This window comes from Phyllostomus discolor, chromosome 4 (genome assembly GCF_004126475.2).
Source record: "Phyllostomus discolor isolate MPI-MPIP mPhyDis1 chromosome 4, mPhyDis1.pri.v3, whole genome shotgun sequence".
Classification (NCBI taxonomy): Eukaryota; Metazoa; Chordata; class Mammalia; order Chiroptera; family Phyllostomidae; genus Phyllostomus; species Phyllostomus discolor.
Genome location: NC_040906.2, coordinates 121320949 through 121339820, shown reverse-complemented (window position 1 = coordinate 121339820; position 18872 = coordinate 121320949). Strand labels below are relative to the sequence as shown.

The 18872-nt window shown below is 39.9% G+C and overlaps 1 protein-coding gene across 1 annotated transcript in view; it reads left to right on the top strand.

The window, feature by feature from the left end:
- Nucleotides 1–1575: 1575 nt before the first annotated feature.
- OPN5 (opsin 5) overlaps nucleotides 1576–18872 on the top strand; it is a 29335-nt gene continuing 12038 nt past the window's right edge. Inside the window, exons 1-4 of the mRNA XM_028508420.1 lie at nucleotides 1576–1705; nucleotides 5504–5623; nucleotides 9267–9437; nucleotides 12776–13110. Of these exons, the coding sequence (XP_028364221.1) occupies nucleotides 1576–1705; nucleotides 5504–5623; nucleotides 9267–9437; nucleotides 12776–13110 (756 nt within the window). The remainder of the gene's footprint in view (nucleotides 1706–5503; nucleotides 5624–9266; nucleotides 9438–12775; nucleotides 13111–18872) is intronic.

The following is an 18872-nucleotide window of genomic DNA, read 5'->3' as shown; positions in this document are numbered from 1 at the left end:
GGATTGACAGCCAGAGTCTTCTGGAATCTTTAGTTCCTGGGAAAAAGGATTTTGAATGACCATGAAACACACGACTGTCTTCAAGCTGTGTGTGGAAGTAGCCAGGTGCTTCGGCTAAGTTAGCACCAGGAGGGTCAGGAGTGGGTTTTGAAGTCGTAGTTCCGTTGTGAATTGGCAGTTAGCAAGGGGTTAAATCTGTGTCTTTTGAAGAGACACAGTTTATTGACATTTGCTGATCAGCCTGTCATCAGTTGGGGGATTTACAACAGTTCCACTTGCCTGGTGAGAAGCTCTGTCCCACTTGGCTTCTTAGAGGGCTGAGCAGTGCCATCTAGTGGTTCATTTTGAGATAAGCAAGTTCAAAACAGATGACAACGTTAACGTTAGCAGCATTTCTTTCCTTTCCAAATAACAGTAATCATTCCAGAGGAAGTCATGATATCAGCAGTAGGCGTTATCTCAGGTATAACACAGCACCCCAGTTTTCATATTGGTGGTATTGTGTGACATATGTTTGCACAGAGCCCATCAAAGACCTTTTGTAAACTCAAAAATCAAAATTTAATAAAAACACTATGAAGTCTCCTGTTTTTTGGGAGTTCCTCATTGCTCAAGATTTCATCCTGGAATGAGCAAATTTAGAGAGTGGATTGGAAGGAGTGATGATGGTAAACAGTAAGGTTGCTTCCTGCTTTGGGAAACTTAGAATGCACATCTTCCTGTGGATGGATTGTGAGTTACAACCAAGACTGAATTCTTTTCTAAGCGGCCCCCTGAAAACCCAGGTCTTCATTTCATTTACTGAGGTTTCTATGTTACTTTTTACTTACTACCCTAATAACCAAGACTGTAAATCTGATAGAGGTTTTTTTCTCCTGGACAATTTGTATAATTAAGAAAACCCTATAATTTGGGCCATGACTGGGTGATTTAGTTGGTTGGAGCATCGTCCTATAAACCAAAAGGTACAGGTTCAATTTCTGATCAAGGCACATACCTATGTTGCAGGTTCAATCCCTGGTTGGGGTGCACACCAAAGGCAACTAACTGATGTTTCTCTCTCACTCTTCTCCTTCCTCTCTTCCTAAAATCAGTAAACATATTTTGGCGTGAGGATTAAAAAAACATAATCTGGAATATTTTAAATATTTTATCTATTCATAATATATGTGAAATATTGATGGAGTCATCTATCGATGTATCATCTATGTATCTATCTTTTACAAAAACTGCTAAGAAGAAGTAAAATGCATGGGACTTGGCATTCAAATTCATAGTTACTTCACCCAAAAGAGGTCTGAAGTAGCCCAAAGTGGGTAGCATGATGAAGAAATGAAATAATGTAGGTTTGGAGAATCTGCACAATGAATAATTAAATGCTGACATATTTGGATCATTGAAGAAAATTGTTTAAATGTGCTCTAGTTATTAATCAGACAATCAAGCCTGACTCTGGGAAATTGTTTCCTACTTTACAACCGGTGGTGTGGTTATGAGACTATTCATGTTGGCTTATTCAGGTTTGTTGACATCTCTACCACTTTGTTTTTCAGACTCCTGGTCCGAGAGAACAGCATGGCGCTGAACCACACGGTCCTGCCCCAGGACGATGGCCTGCCACACTATGTTCCAAATGGGGATCCCTTTGCTTCCAAACTTTCCTGGGAAGCGGATTTGGTGGCTGGCTTTTACTTAACTGTAATTGGTAAGTTTCCTTAATATTTCTGTGCATTTTTTATGGGTTGATACTTTGATTTTGCACAAAGATTCCAACATTCATGTGGATATTTTGAGTGGAGGTAAAAAGTGGGAGGAAGGTAGAAGATGGGGTAAACTCTTGATTATCTTAATTATTAGGGATAGATATTCTCTTGATAATCCAAAATATTTTACAGCAAAATAATTTATCTTCAGACTACCTTTCATTTCTTTGCTTTGGTAGTAAGATTATCTATTGAATAACAAAATTAATGATAATGAACTCTTATTTAAGTATGCTGTTTTCTGTTGTTAAAAAATGCTTTGATACGATCAAAATGTTATAGGCTTAGCATGGACCTGAGCAATCACCTAGCTCAGCTTCCTCTGTTCACAACAGAGGGAACTCAGGCCCAGTGCAGCAGTGACCATGGACACCCCGAGCTTAATTCCCCTAAAGTAAAGCCTCACCATGTTTGCAGCACTACATAATTTTGGTGAGAGTTGAAAAGGTGTATTGGTAATAGACGGAAGTTATTCCAGGGTCAAGGCTTTTGTTCATGATCCCCATCGGCTTCCGGACTGTGTTGTCCAATACAGTGGCCACAAGTCGGCCTGAGCCCCTGCACTGTGACCTTTGCAAATTGAGATGCGCTGCAGTGCAAACACACACCAGACACTGAAAATGCAGTACCAAGAAAATAATGTAGAATAGCTTGTAATGATTAAAATATGACTGCATGTTCTCCTCATAACATTTTGGGTATATTAGATTAGATAAGTATTAAAGTTGATTTAGTAATATTTTTACTTTGTTTAATTTGGCTACCAGAAAAAAAAATAAGCACATATGTGGCTCACATTTCTGGTTTACATTGTATTTCTATTGGACAGCACTAGTCTAGGCACTTAGAATTCAACCATAATATTTTCCTGAAATGTAAAATGGTTGCTTCAAATTTGAGCAACCAGTGTATACAGGTGGGTTATGTCTCCAGGTGTATCTGCCTTGAATCTTTTCAGATGCTGGGTCAAACTTTCTCTCGCTTTTTCTCTCTCTCCCTCCTTCTCTCCGTCCCTTCCTCCCTTCCTTTCTCCCCCCTCTTATCCTCCTTCTCATCAATTCCCTCTCTATATATTTATTACTGGGTAAAATTTTTATTCAAACTCCTGAAATTAGGAAAACTCACTAGATAAGTCTAGTCAATGTCAGTGCTTGGGACAAAAGAATTCAAGCTGGATCAGAAATTATACTGAAAAGGAATTCCCTGGATCCTTGGGGTTGTTATAAGTCAGTATGAAACAGACTTAAATCCTACATTTTATAAATGCATCCCCATATCCTTTCAAATACAAAAAAATAGTAAATGCCCATTTTTCACTAGCATTTAAGTTACTGGGAAGACAGTGGTGAATGAATGGACCCTTGTCTGCACGGGGATGGCCTGGAAATAAAACCCAAAGTGCACTGTTATTGAGCATAAGTACCTCAATGATCAGAAAAGACAGAAAAATAGACATCTTACAAATTGAATTTGTCTCAATCAGCTGCAAGGGATTAAATAAAAAGCAGCATCTTTAACTTGATAAATTTCCCGAGGCAACATAAAATAGGGAGAGAGAGCGTCTACTCCCCACCCTGGCATGAGGGATCCAGAGAACAGAGACCAGCAGGGTGGTGGTGGGGGAATCTGGGGGATTTCTCACTTGATGCATGTAGGGTAGGAGCTAGAAAAAGAAGTCAAAAAAAAGGTCATGAAGCCACTCAGGAGCTGGAGGTGCAGCCAAAACCTATTCTGGAACAGTGTCTGGTGAAGTCAGGTGCGGGTAGAGGGGCATGGAATCATCCTAGACCCAGGTCTTGGACACGGTCCTGTGAGTGGCTGGTTTTCACCCGCTCCCAGAGTAGGTTAAGGGATGTGCCCAGGTTCCTTCTAAGGAATCAGAGTGAAATGACATTCTTAGTGAACCTTGTTAAATATTAGAATTAGGGAAAGCTGGAAAATGAAAAGATAAAACTGGAATGAAGAAGAAATAAACTAGAGACCCATTTCTACCCTCTATTCTTATACTGTAAATACTTTATTAAGTTTATATGTGAGATTTTATATTTTCGCTGTCATAGAGTCATGATTTGGATCATCTAAAATGCAACCCCCCCTTTTAGTCTTTACCTTCTTAATCTTATTTTTCCTTTAGCTATCCTTAAAAAATAAGTTTGCATTCTCTTGTTACCCCCCGACAGCTCAGATTTCCTGTGGGAATGGTCTACCTGAAGCTCCAACAGAGAGTTGGCTATTTATGGATAATGCTTTGGGCACTGGGTGAAGCCTTGTGAATCTCTTAGAAAAGAAAATTTAAGAAAGGAAAAGTAAGAAAATCAGTATTTGCAAAAGAAATGTAGAAAGATGAAGGGTGTTTAAATGAGCATTGTGTATCAAATACATACGCATACTTATTTCATATAAGTCTTCTGGATACCACATACGTGACATTTGTTTATAATTTTTCAAGTCATGTTTTTACATTTTAATTTCCCAGTGTGCTTTGCTAGCTGGTTTCCTTTAATGACATGTAGGTTTCACTTCAGTTGGTTTGCTTCAGAACTCCGCAATTGCTTCTATCTTTTTCCTCTTCTGTCTTAAGAAAGCTAGAGATTGTTGAGGGACCATTAGGCAGCACTACTCCAGGGATTCAGAACTTCCTCAGAGCTCAGCACAGTTTCCTGGTGGTTTCAGACCATCAGCTGAAAACACGCATTTCTTTCCTTGCCCCCTGAATGCATTGTAGTGGAGAAGTAGAAATTAAAACAGAAAACTCTGGGTTTCTCCTGTTAATACTCTCCTTATTCCTTACTACCAAAGGCAGCTGTACCAGATTCTCATTTATACACAGCTACACTATGAAGCAAGAATTCCTGAGGAAATCTACTCTACATGTTAAGCTATGGAAGTAGGTGTATTCTTTTCTTAAATAAAGTCAGTAGGGATTGGGTTTTTTGGATTTAAGCTGGGTTTGTGAGAACTTTTGGACAGTTTCATCGTGGTGCCAAAACCAACTAGTCATTGATGAAAGGCTATAAAAAAGTGAGAAAGCATTGATGCCATCATTGGTAGGATGGTGGGTTGAGGGTCACTTTCTCTCCCTTTGGCGGGAGTGGGAGAGTCCATGTCACCCAGTGCCACCCACTGCCCCTCAGTGTCTAGTCCAGTAGCAGCTGCAGACACCCAGCGCCCAGGTGTCCTCAGGAGGCGACAGCCCTGGGATGTGACTCCAGGCACTGACCCTTTCCCTGCCGGGGTTGCACCAGCTTTCTCTGGCCTCTGCCTCTCCTGAATCCCTCAGGGGTGCACAGGGAGAGTGAACGCACCTAGTGTGGTTTGGGTCACTTCATCTTCACACTGTATCAAGAGCCAAGGGGTCGACCCTTCCTATCAGAGGGAGGGGATTCTATAAAGCCAATACTCCATAAAAGTGCCAGAGGAAGCACTTCACCTGGGGCACCAGTATGAGAACTGACCTTCAGGAGGCCCACACCCTCCTAGCTTTGCTGGGAAGTTAGTGGTTCCTTTTCCTGGGTAAGTTCGGTGTTATAATCCCTGTTTTCTCATTCTTTGGAGGCAACCCGTCCCTCCCCTGTCACTCACAACTCTTCACTTCATCTTCTTAATTTAGATTTTTATGTAGAGTCCTCTCACTACCCTCTAAATCTATGGTGTCTATTTTTGAAATTGAGAAGTGTTTCATTTTCAAGTGGACTCTGAATCCTAGTTTTAATGATGGGAATTTGTATTTTTCTTTGTAGGGATTCTGTCCACAGTTGGAAATGGGTATGTCCTTTATATGTCTTCTAGACGAAAGAAGAAGCTACGACCTGCAGAAATAATGACAATCAATTTGGCAGTCTGTGATCTGGGGATCTCAGGTAACATAATCATGCCGTTTCTTCTCTGGAGGTTTGAATTACACCCCATTCTGAAGTTCTCGCTGACTCAGACCTCACCCCCTGCCACCCCCTACCCTTTCACAAGTCATGTTTACAGTTTGTGGTAAGTCCACAAAGTGCTGTCTGATCATTTCTTTAACCTCTATTGAATCCTTTCTAAGTGCCAGGCATGTTTGATGCTGAGGACACTATTTAGAATAAGACAGGATACCTTAGACACCTCCACATGTAATGGGGCTTAATGATTCAGAAAACAGAAATTTACAGGGAGGCTCTAGATCCCTGTTTGAGCTCCATTACGCCCCTCTTGTCCATACAGAAATTTGTTAAAATAAGCATCAAGGGGATGGCATGTGAAGGGTAAATGTGAGTGAAGACAGTCTGAGACATGAGTGCAGGGAGGAGGAAGGGCTGCCTTGTTGGCGACACAGTGAAGTGCAGCTGAGGGACTGACTCAGGCAGAGGAAGCTCCTAGACCTTTGGTTCTCAGACGGCTGCACAGAAACGCCACTTGGAGAACTTTTAAAACAATATTCATGGCTGAGTTTCACATCCAGCAATTTTCATTGAATTGGTTGAGAATGTCCCCTGGATGTGAGGATATTTGCAGTCAGGATTTCCAGATAAGTTTAATGTGAAGCTAAAATTGAAAACTGTTTCTTTGGCCTCTGGTAACCCATCAACTAGAGGTTGGAATAACATTTCTCTTCAACTGTCCTTCACATATTGATACATATTTATAAATACGTCTGACTTGGGTGAGTCACCTCGCATTGCTGTCACCTGCAGCACTCTGGGGCTGCCCAGACACACTCACACGCACCTCTGGAGCCCACATCCTGCTGCTGAACATCCAGTCTTAAGTTACTAGATTTGGGGAGATTGAGTTTGAACAATGCATATCCCCTTCTCTTTCTGCTAGAATCCTTCTAACAGTTTCCCATCTAAAGAAATCCCTTCAAAAATATTTTCTGATATTCATGTCTCTCTTCACAAAGGAATATTTCTGCCACTGCCAGTCTCTGAAAGCAGGGCTCTATAATAAGCCTCTCCCTATTTCTCACACAGCAGTGATGTGTTGTCCGCTTACTGAGAGTCTGAATGGTGCAGGTTATTTAGAAGGACTTTACTCAGTATGGGCAGACTTAAATAACACGAACTCTTATGGGAAATACACATACACACTGAGAAGGACAGGACCTATCAAGTCCCTTTCTGTGGAAATCAAACGAAACCTAGGGAATTTTCAAGGATGCAGAAGGGCTGCTATTCTCAGTATTGCCACGCGATGGCGGTGTCGCAACATGAATGACTTTTCCTGGGTCATTTCAACACACCCAGCAGACCCCTGACTCTGTTCTCTCCCTGGTACTGAAGGTGAAAAGCTTGAATGAAACCTGTTATTTCAGCCTCATTTTTTACCATTGATGATACCCAAACTGATGCTTAAAGCTGAGTCAGAGTAGGCTTGAATAAAAATGTCCTCAATTGGTCAGATACATTGAAAATGCTTTCAACTAAGTAAATCTGCTCTAGAATTGCACAAACCACCTCATTAGTTGAATACATCTTTAGAGTAATTTGCCAGAAAACATTTTCTTTCATGTGATAGCTCTGATCTTACTCCGACCATTGTTTTTTCAGCTTCTGAGTACTACCTCCAATTAACTGTCCCTTTCCAATAAACCTAAAACATTTTATGTCTATATTATTTTTTCTGGGTCAACTATATTCCATCATAAGCACCTTGAATAAGCACAACTAATATTTCTTGTTTAAATAACAATGGCTTGCAACTGTGTGTGTGTATTAGACCCAAGGAACTTAAAAAAAAATAAAAGTACATAGATGCCTGGGCTTACTCCAGAGAAATTAAATCAAACTCTCTAAGGACCGGAGTCCTAGATGTTGATATTTAAAATAAATCAAAACAATGCAAAACAAAACATAACAAAACAATACCTTCAGTGATTCAGAACCACCAGGTTCATTACCATTCTACTAAGCAAAGAAAGGAGAGACATCTACATGACATTGAAAAAATTCATCAAAAGGTTTGTTCTAGCTCTGGCTAGTGTGGCTCAGTGGATTGAGGGCTGGCCTGCGAACCAAAAGGTTGCCAGTCCGATTCCCAATCATGACACATGCCTGGGTTGTGGGCCAGGTTCCTAGTAGAGGGTGCATGAAGGGCAGCCACACATTGATGTTTCTCCCCCTCTCTTTCTCCCTCCCTTGCCCTCTCTCTAAAAATAAATAAATAAAAACTAAAGAAAAAGAAAAAGAAAGCTCTGCTTCAGAAGGAATCTTAAAATAGCTTTTACTAATGGATCCCAGGCACAACAGACACCGAATCCACTCCATCTGAGTCACTTTCACTCTTAGTTTTCTGCCTTTAGCATCCATCTAGCAGGCACTCACCTCAAGCTTTGAATTTGCTGTTTCCTCTGCCTAGAATATTTTCCTTCCAGGTATTTGCTAGAGTTCTTTTCCACTGATTTAGGCATCTGCCTCAATGTCACATTCTTTCCTGATTCCCTTATGTGAAACAACAGTTTCTGTCTATCCCCTCCCTCTGCCTTAATTTTCTCCAGAGTGTTAATCACTGTCTATCATTCCATCACATTGTATTTACACACAAATTAGTTCTTCCTTTTTTCTGCTCTATTTCAAAAATTAGTTTGTGAATCTTCATCTCCACTTTGTTCTCTAGCACCTTGCTCTGTGTCTGTTATATAAGAGACACTGAATAATTACTTGTTGAATGTGAACTATTCTTTGGACCAGAAAGCTTGGGTATGAGGGCACACAGGCTAGCAAGATGGAGTGTGTCCAGCTGTGGAGACAACTAAAGGAGATATGTGTCCAGCTTATAGAAGGCACTCAAGAACTACGTGTTAACTGACTACACTAACAGGAACTTCTGTACATCTTTGTGTACCAAAGTAGGGGAATACCTGGGAGGGGTGGGGAAGGTTACTTGTTGTTTCTCACACAAAAAGGTCAAAGAAACTTCTTTTGATAGATGCCTCAGATAGAGGCTTTGAAGAGCTTCTGAGCACATTCCGTTCAGGAAGGTGGTGGGATGCAGAGTGTAAAGTACAAATGCTTCTCCACATAGGATGGGGTTGCAGCCCAATAAACCCATCCTACATTGAAAATATCATGAGTCAAAAATGCATTTAATACACTCACCTGCCAAACATTGTGGCTTAGCCTATCTAGTATACCTTAAATATGCTCAGAACAGTTACATTAGCATATAGGTGGGCAAAGCCATCTAACAAAAAAAGCCTATTTTATATTAAAAGGGTTAAATAGCTCATGTAATTTATTGTGCATGTCACGTTCACACCATTGTAAAGTTGAAAAATTGATAAGTTGAGCTACCATAAGTTGGGGACCATCTATAGAAGAATATTTTCTAGAAAGTAAACAACAAGAGAGAAACTAACAGAAGCCAAAGAAATAAATAATTTAAGTCCCAGAGATCTGGACCTTATTTTAGGCAAATTGAATGTAACATGTGGTGAAATAGCTCCTTCTCATTTGAATAAGATGTAACTGAACAGTAAGTTGAGGTCATTGGGTACATGTGACCTTGACGAATTGTGTGGCGCTCTAGTTGTAGGCAAACCGTTCACGATCATCTCTTGCTTCTGTCACCGCTGGGTGTTTGGCTGGATTGGCTGCCGCTGGTATGGATGGGCTGGATTTTTCTTTGGCTGTGGAAGTCTTATCACCATGACTGCTGTCAGCCTGGATAGATACCTGAAAATCTGCTATTTATCTTACGGTAAGAGGCAAAGTTTCTCCTTCCCTGATAGTTGGAGCTAGGTAGTTATCAGAGCTGGTCATATTTACCTCATAGGTAATAAACAAAGATAATAAATATTCTCATTAATACTCAAGAGTATTTCAATTTATAACCAATCTTATTCTAACCAGTGTTTGAAGATTTGAACCTGTGTCAATGTAGGTTTATTTTAAAACTACTTTTATAGGAACACCTGCTGTTTGCTTTTAAAAGTATCATTTCCTTTTATAAACTGTGTAAGCTTCTACCATCACTTGCCATGCAAACAAAGGAAATAAAGTGCACTGGAAGGATATTAGATCCAGGATGTTTAGCTGGTTCTCACACAGGAAGTGTAATGACATGAAAAGATGTTTGTGATCCTCCTGAGCGCTCAGGCCCCCTGTGATTTCGGAGAGGAGGAACTCCAGTGGTCTGCCTCTAAGTCAGAGAGCCGCACAGCGTGTCTTCAGGAGAGTGCACACACACAGAAATGACACTCAACCTTCTTTTTTGTGGTGTTGGTAGGTAGGTAGAAAGGTGAGTGACTAAGATAACTGATGAGGGATGAGCCAGCAATAAACAAGTTTTCAAGGGCTGGAGATTTTTTTCAATTGATTATTCTGCATGTTAAAATAAATTTTTTATTACTTTTACTTCTTGCAGTTCTGGGAATTTATTTAACCCACAAGAGATGCATTTGGGTCCTTAAGTTTAATGTTGAGGACCAAGTGCAGCCAGGTTGTAATATTAGTTCCCTCTGGCTAAAGCTGCTTTGTCTGTCGATATGTCCATCTGAGTGACTGTGACCATGGGGACAGAGGATAACCTGGAGCCTCAGGTCAGAAAGATTCTCAATGCTGTGGAGTTTTCCTCCATGTTTTAAAAGTTTGTGGTCTCAGACTCCAAGGAAACCGTGCACAGGAAAGGGGCGGATCACAACCCACCACCTTCCCAATCCAGCACTTAGTCTTTTTTTTTAAAGATTGCATCTCCTTTTCTAAACAGTTTAAAACTTCCAATAGAAATAGTATGGATCAAAATTTCTAATAAAATAAAATATATACAATTATATGCATTCTAAATAATTTCAGAGTCCACCTCTTTCTATAAAATTGATTCTGGTTCCCTCGGTGACGGAAGGAACTTGCCTTGGTGCGTGAACACACAATGCAATATGTATACATATTTTACAGACTAGGAGGCAAAAAGTTAAACTTCCTGGGGATATTTGAGGGATACAAAACCTTAATGTCTCTGTTTTTTAAATATTTTCTTAAACTTAGGCTTTGTGTCAGTTTAAGAGATGATACTCTCCATCCCTAGAACGAGCTCAGGGTTTAACTCCACATGGGAAGTATCTATATTTTCCAGCTGCTTCTAAGGTTGAACTTCAATAGGACGGTTTCATCGTTTGATCTGACACATGATTAGATCCTCCACACAGTGTCTTAGAATGTTGGAATTAGAAGATCTCTTGGGGATATGTAGACCTTTCTCCCATGTAATGTGATAAAATGTTTGAAGGCATCCCTGACAGACAGCCATTTGGCCTCTTCCTGTGACCAGTGACGGGGAGCTTACTACTGCACAAGGCAGCCCATTCTCTGATTGGTCTGCTGTCGTTGTTACAATGTTATTCCTTATATTAAGACAAAACTGCCTCCCAGTAACCTCCACCCATTGGTCCTAGTTCTGACTTCTGGAGCAACACAGAACCAACCTACTAATCTACTCCCTCCTGTACTTGACAGCCTTTCACCACACTCAAATGTAAGTATAAAACACCTCACCAAGTAACTCTAACCATAAATGCTTGTAAGTATGCCTATGCACATTCCCGTAAATATATGTGAGTATCCGTGCCAATGTTTTATCTCTTATAATGGATAACCAAGAGCTGACATATACTGCGGCTAACAATTATTATCCTTATCTGGTTAGGATAAAAAACTGTATTTTATAATATAAAAATGTCATGAATGTGAAAAAAATAGCAACAATAGAGTATACAAACCATCTGTCATATTTCTCGTTAGCACTAAATGAGACAAACCCAGGAGTAAAAATGTATGTTAGTGTAGTTCTTTGTAGCTTGTATTTTTTCATTTAACTCTTATCAAAACCTATAAGTAATATAGTCTACCTTCCTCTATTTAACTCATAAGAACACCAACATTTAGAAAGGTCACATGAAGAAGGTCAAATACGAGAAATGAGAAGAACACCCCGCTAACCTCCCAGACCTCACCTGGCACTAAGCAGAGGCAGGTCTATATGGAAGAAGTGGTTCGGTTTGTTTTTAGTGTGTTTTGATATTCTTCCCTGTACTGTAAAACCAGGGCTGTAAGGAGTCACTTCTCCAGCCCTTTCAGTTCAAGGTAATAAGTAGGGTGTAGAAATAAGATAATTCCCCATGTAGACTGCAGCACTAGGTGAGGCCAACCTGTCTTCAGTGGTTGTGTAGAACTTTAGAAGATGATCACTAGTGCTTTAGCTTTTTCAGAGGACTGCACCATTTCTTTCTCCTGGAATTCTCTTTTGGTTACTGGATAGATACTAAGGCTGAAAATGGAGCCCTTTTTTATTGTTGTTATTTTGTTGAGTGTTCCTGAAAGTATTTTTACAGAATTACTTTTGCAGAACATGATACAATCTACCTAGATTCACTTCCTCTTCCCCCAGGGCTTTGTGAGTGTGACTGTTGTGTTAATAATGTTTGAAGATTCAGAATCTGCTCTCACTGAGCCTAGTCAGCCACTTCAATGTCACACAACTCCGTCATGATGATGGCCCACCAACCCCCACGTGACACGTGCTCAGGAAGAGAAATGAAATGAGAGACAGACACTAAAGGTTTTAGGGAGAATGGTCCACATTTTAAAGACACAAGCAATGTCTTAGCATTTCTCACCTCTCTGGGGGTGGTCCACTAATATGTGCCTTTTTGGGCTTGGTCTACCAGTTGGCCTCTTATATTGGACAGGATCTCAAAGTTTATTCTGGATGCTTTCCCAAGATCTTCCAGTGCCTTCAGCATCTTCTTACTCTTTTACTGTCCCCTTTCTCCAGCTTTTGTCACTTTCCTTTCCCAAGGCTTCCAGATGCCTAGAGGAAACCTTCCCTGTGAAATCACTTCCAATTTTATTCTTTTGGAAAAAGGCCCAGCTCTGGAACTTTTCTCACTTCCCTCCACTCTCCCTCAGGCTTCAGTTTTCTGACCACTTCTCCCAGAAGCCAATGAAATAACTCTTTGGATGTGGAATTTGACATATCGAGGGGAGGTATTTGGGTGGAGAGCAGATTATATCTTGGTAATGGTTTTCTTCTGCCTCCAGGGGTTTGGCTGAAAAGAAAGCACGCCTACATCTGCCTGGCAGTGATCTGGGCCTATGCTTCCTTCTGGACCACCATGCCCTTGGTAGGTCTGGGGGACTACGTTCCTGAGCCCTTTGGAACCTCGTGCACCCTGGACTGGTGGCTGGCCCAGGCCTCAGTAGGGGGTCAGATTTTCATCCTGAACATCCTCTTCTTCTGCCTCTTACTCCCAACGGCGGTGATTGTGTTCTCCTACGTGAAGATCATTGCCAAGGTTAAGTCCTCCTCCAAAGAAGTAGCTCATTTTGACAGTCGTATTCATGGCAGCCACATGCTGGAAATGAAACTGACGAAGGTAACTGCAGTAATAATTTACAGAGGTGTTTTCTAATTGTTAAAACTTCAAAGGGCAGAAAGGATAGGGAATGTTGGAGACGGGGAGAACTTAGAGTCTCTACCATTTATGTACTTCTGAACTTTGTTGTTTTTTTATCTAAGCCTTTGTGGTATCTTTTTTCTCAGTCTCAGTCTCTGTCTGTCTCTCTTTCTCATTTGCATACACTCACATATCCATGCATACACAACAATTCTAATATCTACAGACTTGTACAGTGGATCTACCAGAGGCTTATTCTTTCTATTGAAGAGAATATTACAGGTTTGTAAAAATTATTTTAGAAATAAGAATAACTAAAATAACTTTAATGAATTATAAAATGCTTTGTATGGACTTCAGTGGGCATGATGAGGGACACTCTATGCTCTCACATTATTTACAGAGTAAGAGCTTACTCTGTCTGCTTTCCTACGGGATACTTAACTCAGGAGTAATTTCTGCAGGTTTGAATCCCTTGGTAAATGCTAGTTTCAGAGCTGGCAGCAATTTAGATGTAGTGGTATAAGAAGAAGAACAGAAAATTTGAAAATAAACTAGGATTTTAATTTCATCACTGGCACTTGCCAGGTTTGTGACCCAGAGCCATATACTTTTAAGTCTCTGTTTCTTCACTTGTATAACAGAAAGAGTAACATCCACCTTGCCGGGCTGCGGTGGAGATTTAGTAAGATAAAGTATTTTTTCCTGTCTTCTGGTGCATGCAATATGTTAAGTAAACCACAATTCATCCTTTCTTTCATAACTTCTAGGAATTCTGGTAAAATCTAAGGTAGCAGTCTTTATACACTTTCATCATGTCTCACCCTTATGTTGATAATACTTTCAAGCTCAAAGCATCAACATAAATGACATGCAAGTAATGTCAAACTATGTATTAAATATTAGCTCACCTGACTTTTCATGTTTTTAAAGGTAAAAATAAATGTAGATGGAAGTTCTGGTATCATGGTCAATCGCATTGATCAATATCCCACCTTCAGTTGTCACCACGGCCTACTTTAAGGACCAGAGGTCTCAGGGACTTACAATTCACTTAGCAGTTCTTTCTTGACCAGAGATGGTGTCCTAACAAGTCAGGGCCCCTGTCTTAGTAATAGCCCTCTGTCCAAAGTGGTGACTTTTTGAAGCTGTGCTAACATCTCTTAGTTACATGGTATAAGCTAGAGATTCTTTTTAAAAAGTTAAAGTATAGTTGATGTGCAATATTGTATTAGTTTCAGTTGTACAACATAGTGATTCAACATTGATATTGCTTGTGAGATCATCATAATAAGTTTTGTAACTGTCACCATAAGAAGTTATTATGATAATATTGACTATTTCCCCTTGCTATATGTTATATCCCCATGACATTATTATTATCATTATCATTATTATTAATAAATGGAGGTTTGTATCTTTTCTTTGCCTTCACCTTTCATGCGTACTTTACTCCCTCTGCTTGCTCCCATCAGTTTGCTCCCATTGACTTTTACTCCCTGAACTCCACATGCTGAGCAGGAGGCAACTGAGGGAAGTTTTCATCCTCTACATCTATACCAATAATCTAAATATAGAGTGTTTTTCATGTACAAAAATACAGATTCAAGAATCATAATCTACTTCTATCTTATAATGGGCTATAAAGTAGGAAAATATACCCATAGGATATATTGTCTATAGGATAGTAACTTATTCATTTTCAGCTCTTCTTCAAGCTCTTATGTGTTTTTTAATTTAATCCAAATTAATTAATCCAAGTTAAATGTGGGTTACATTTAATCGAAATTCTGCCCTGGCTGGTGTTGGCTCAGTGGATTTAGCAATATCCTACAAACCACAGGGTCACTGGTTCAATTCCTAGTCAGGGCACATGCCTGGGTTGAAGGCCAGGTCCCCAGTGTGGGGCATGGGAGAGGCCACCACACATTGATGTTTCTCTCCCTCTCTTTCTTCTTCTCTTTGCCTCTGTCTAAAAATAAAATAAATAAAATCTTTAAAAAAAATCCAAATTCTATTGCATACCAAGCACTTTCTAGGAACTGGGTGAATGCAACAGTGAAAATTTTCCTTTTCAATATTTTATGGAAATATGACCACGGAAGCCACAGGGTGTATCTCACACTGGAATGTGGCTTTCAGTTGACCTTGCAGCCCTGTAGTTTGGTATACCAGTAAAGTTGCTGAGAGGTCATATGACTTTCTCTCTCTTCTTACCATCCCTCAGTGTTATTGACCTTGAGACATTTTGACAGTCTTGCCTAGCGAATCTGGGTCCTCATATCCACAAAGCCCTTCTCTAGTTTCTCGAAGTCCGTTACTCATTATTCTTTCTCCTGTTTGTTACATTGCTTGACTTGACCCACTCACAGCTAGCTTTTATTAATGCGCTAGAATCTTGTTTCTCTGTGTGTTCTTGAGGGTGAGCAACTTGTTTAGTCAGTGCTTCTGAAGCTCATTATCCATATGAGGTGAAGCTGAGCACATATCATTTAATTTGATTTATTATCATTCTCCTTGTTCTGAGCTGTATAGATTAAACTGCCAGGCTCACCCAGACCAGATTAACTAAAGAAATGTTAAATGGAAACAGTAGGCACATATATGTGTATGGTTTTATTTTATGTGTACCTTCTAAAATAAATACTAAATGACATTATATAATATATATCTATACTATAATATTATATATTATTTCTATATTTCATTTACATATATAAGACCTATATGAAAATGAACTAGATACAAATGTTTCTAATTCTTAACATTTGGTGCAAAAATTTAAGTCAAAATTAAACCTACTTTGAAAAATAAATACAACTTTCTACTGTGGCATCTTCTGTACTAAATTAAAACTATTTAAAGTCACTCTTTAATTTTGACCTTGATTTTCTGTACTGAATAAAAATAAGTAGAAACAGCCTCATGCTGGGCCATTTCATAGTCATTTTCTTCCATTTAGCTGCCTCTCAGGACTGGCAATTTGCCTGTTTCTTTGGTGCTTCTGATCTGCAGAACAGCCTGGTCTAAAAGCTTATTACTTAAAGGCCACCTCCCAGGATTCTGGGATTAAAATCATTTACCTTTTCTGTGTACTCTAATTATTTCTAGGTGAGTTATTACCTGGGCCTGTATGTTGCCAGTCTGGCCTTGTCAACTTAAAAATTGATGTTTTATTTATAACATTTTCTCCACATTGTAGCTTCCTTCTAATTTATTTAAAAAGTCTTTTGTAGCAGGCTAGAATTTCACAGACTACAAAAATTGCAGAGCTGTGCTCCCCCTCAGAAAAACCCCTAAAGAAACAAAAATAAACCCACTTTCTATGATTCAGTATAATTTCATATTTATGCCTGCATTTTACCTTGTAAAACAAATAATTTTAAACAATCAGGATTAATTCATTTGAATCAAAGGTTTTCCTTCTCTTCTTATAACTATGTTTTAGGAACATCTTTATAATTCCATGGTGCCAGTGGGTGGGGTCCCCTGGTCTGGCTGTTATTTATTGACCCTAGTGTTGCTGAGAGTGTTAAGGTTCCTCTGGGCTCAGTCATTAGTTGTCATGGCTCACCTTGCATCCTTCTTGCCTCAACTGTAAAGCCTCTTTAGATGCATTAGCAATTCCAGCTACTTCCCCATCCTTGTACTGAAAACCCTCTAGTAACTGCTGGGACTTTGGTTAAGACCCTGGAAAGGTCTTAACCAAACTTGTGAGGCACAAGTTTTTTGTTCTCCTATCTGCAAAGCCCTGGGGACCTATTGCTCCCCTTAGCTCCCCATGCTCAGGTCAGTGGAGCAGCTTTCAGAAGAGCATCTGGAGGTCAGTTACCAGCATCTCCGATGCCACTCCCTCCCTCCCTCACCGTGGGGCTGCAAGCTCCTTATCCACACTGCAGTGGGGGAACTGGCTCCTATATCCACATACATCCCTTGAATTGTTCCTATAAGAGTTTAATGCCCCAAGTCCTTCAAGCATCTGGCTGTGGATACTCAAGTCATTTTAATTCCACTCAAAATTCTTTTCTCTCAAACATTTTCTCTCTTGTAAGTTTCCAGTTTTTGTTTTGAAACTCAGAAGCTGAGAAATGAATGTTTTACTTCTTTGGGTACTTCGGCTGGTAAATGCTTTACACAATTCAATGAACACTCTTGCTGCTTTAATGAGGGGGGATAGTGGAATCACAGGAAGGAAGTACCAGAAGAGTAATTTTTGCAAATATTATTATGCTAATTCTATTAGTACTTCATATTTATTCATTTGACAGACATAGATGATCTATAATGTCCCAGACCTATAGTTAGTACCCAGTGGCTATCCTGTGGCTATCTGGCTCTCTTTACTTTTCGTGTTTCCTCCAAAGCCTCCCCGACTCCGCCCATCTAGTTGAAGTCCCTCGCCAGGCCATCAGAGCACTTGGCACATTTACTTCACTGCATCTTGTGTTTGTTGCTCTTTTTTGCAAGACAGTAGGCACTGTTTGCTGCTGCCCCCCATTGCCTTATGCCTGCTAAACGGTTAATCAAGATTGCTGTAATGAATACATAATTGAATAAACTAAGCCTAATTACCTTGATGAGTGTTAAGCGGTCCCTTGACCCCTGGCTATTGGCTCCAGCACCTCCTTCCCTTTTATACCTGAGGAGGCATTTTGCCTTGCCTCGTTTTTTCACTGTGATTGTGAAGTCTTTTTAAAACTCAAGCATGAATGTCTGCTTCCCTCAAGTTACTCCTCTCCTCTACTGCTCATGGAGTGTTATTTACTGTTGAGGTTTCAGGTTCAGGAAGGAACCCCCGTGAAGTCTAAAGGTAGTTTGTGGGAAAGCTGAACTGTATTGCTTTATTTTTAACCTAATTAATGAATTTCTTTTCTCTGTTTCTTCTTAGCTTAAATGCCACTTCCCAGAGAAGCATTCCAGAATTGAATTCAAGTCTCTTTATTACATTGTTTTAATGTTGCCTTTACATTTTCTTCTTAGAACTTATCACAACATATATAATTCATTTACAATTGCATACTTGTCACAGTATATAATTAATTTACAATGACATTCTCTTCTCAGAACTTGTCATAATATATAATGAATTTACAATTCCATACTTGTGATTATTTCCTCAATGTCTGGTTTTACCACTAGTAATAAGGCCCATGGGATTAACCACTATATTATTGTGTTTACTTTGTGGCTATTTTTGCCACTAGAGCACTGAGAAGCCTCACACATAGGTGACATTTGTTATTTACTGTAGCTGACAGTGGTTTAACCCCTTTCTGTGTCTGGAATTTTTGTGTTGAGGAATTTCTAACATTTTGTGTCTTGCTGAAGAGTTCGGGGAGCACAGATTGCCTCTTAATTTAAAAGATATGGAATGACCAGTTATTTAGTTTCCAAGATTCCATTGCGACTAGAGTAGAGCAACGACCCTAGGCTGCAGCCACATCAGCCTGTCTCGGGGACTAGTGACACCAGTTAAAGGGACAGGAAGATCTCTCTCCAGGCCAGGGCTACGGCAGCAGGAGTTTCTGCATCAGAACCAGTTCAGGGCATCATTTTGGGTTATCATATCTGTGTACTTAGCCTCAATTCTAAGTCCAGAAGTCCCAGTGAGGCTGGGTCCTAGGCAACATGCTCCTTTCCTGTCTCACTCAGCCAAAGTCAATTTCTGTTGCTTGCCACTCAGGATCTTGACTGATTCACCTTGAGGCAAGTACTTCACCTCTCTGGGCTTTAGTTTTTTT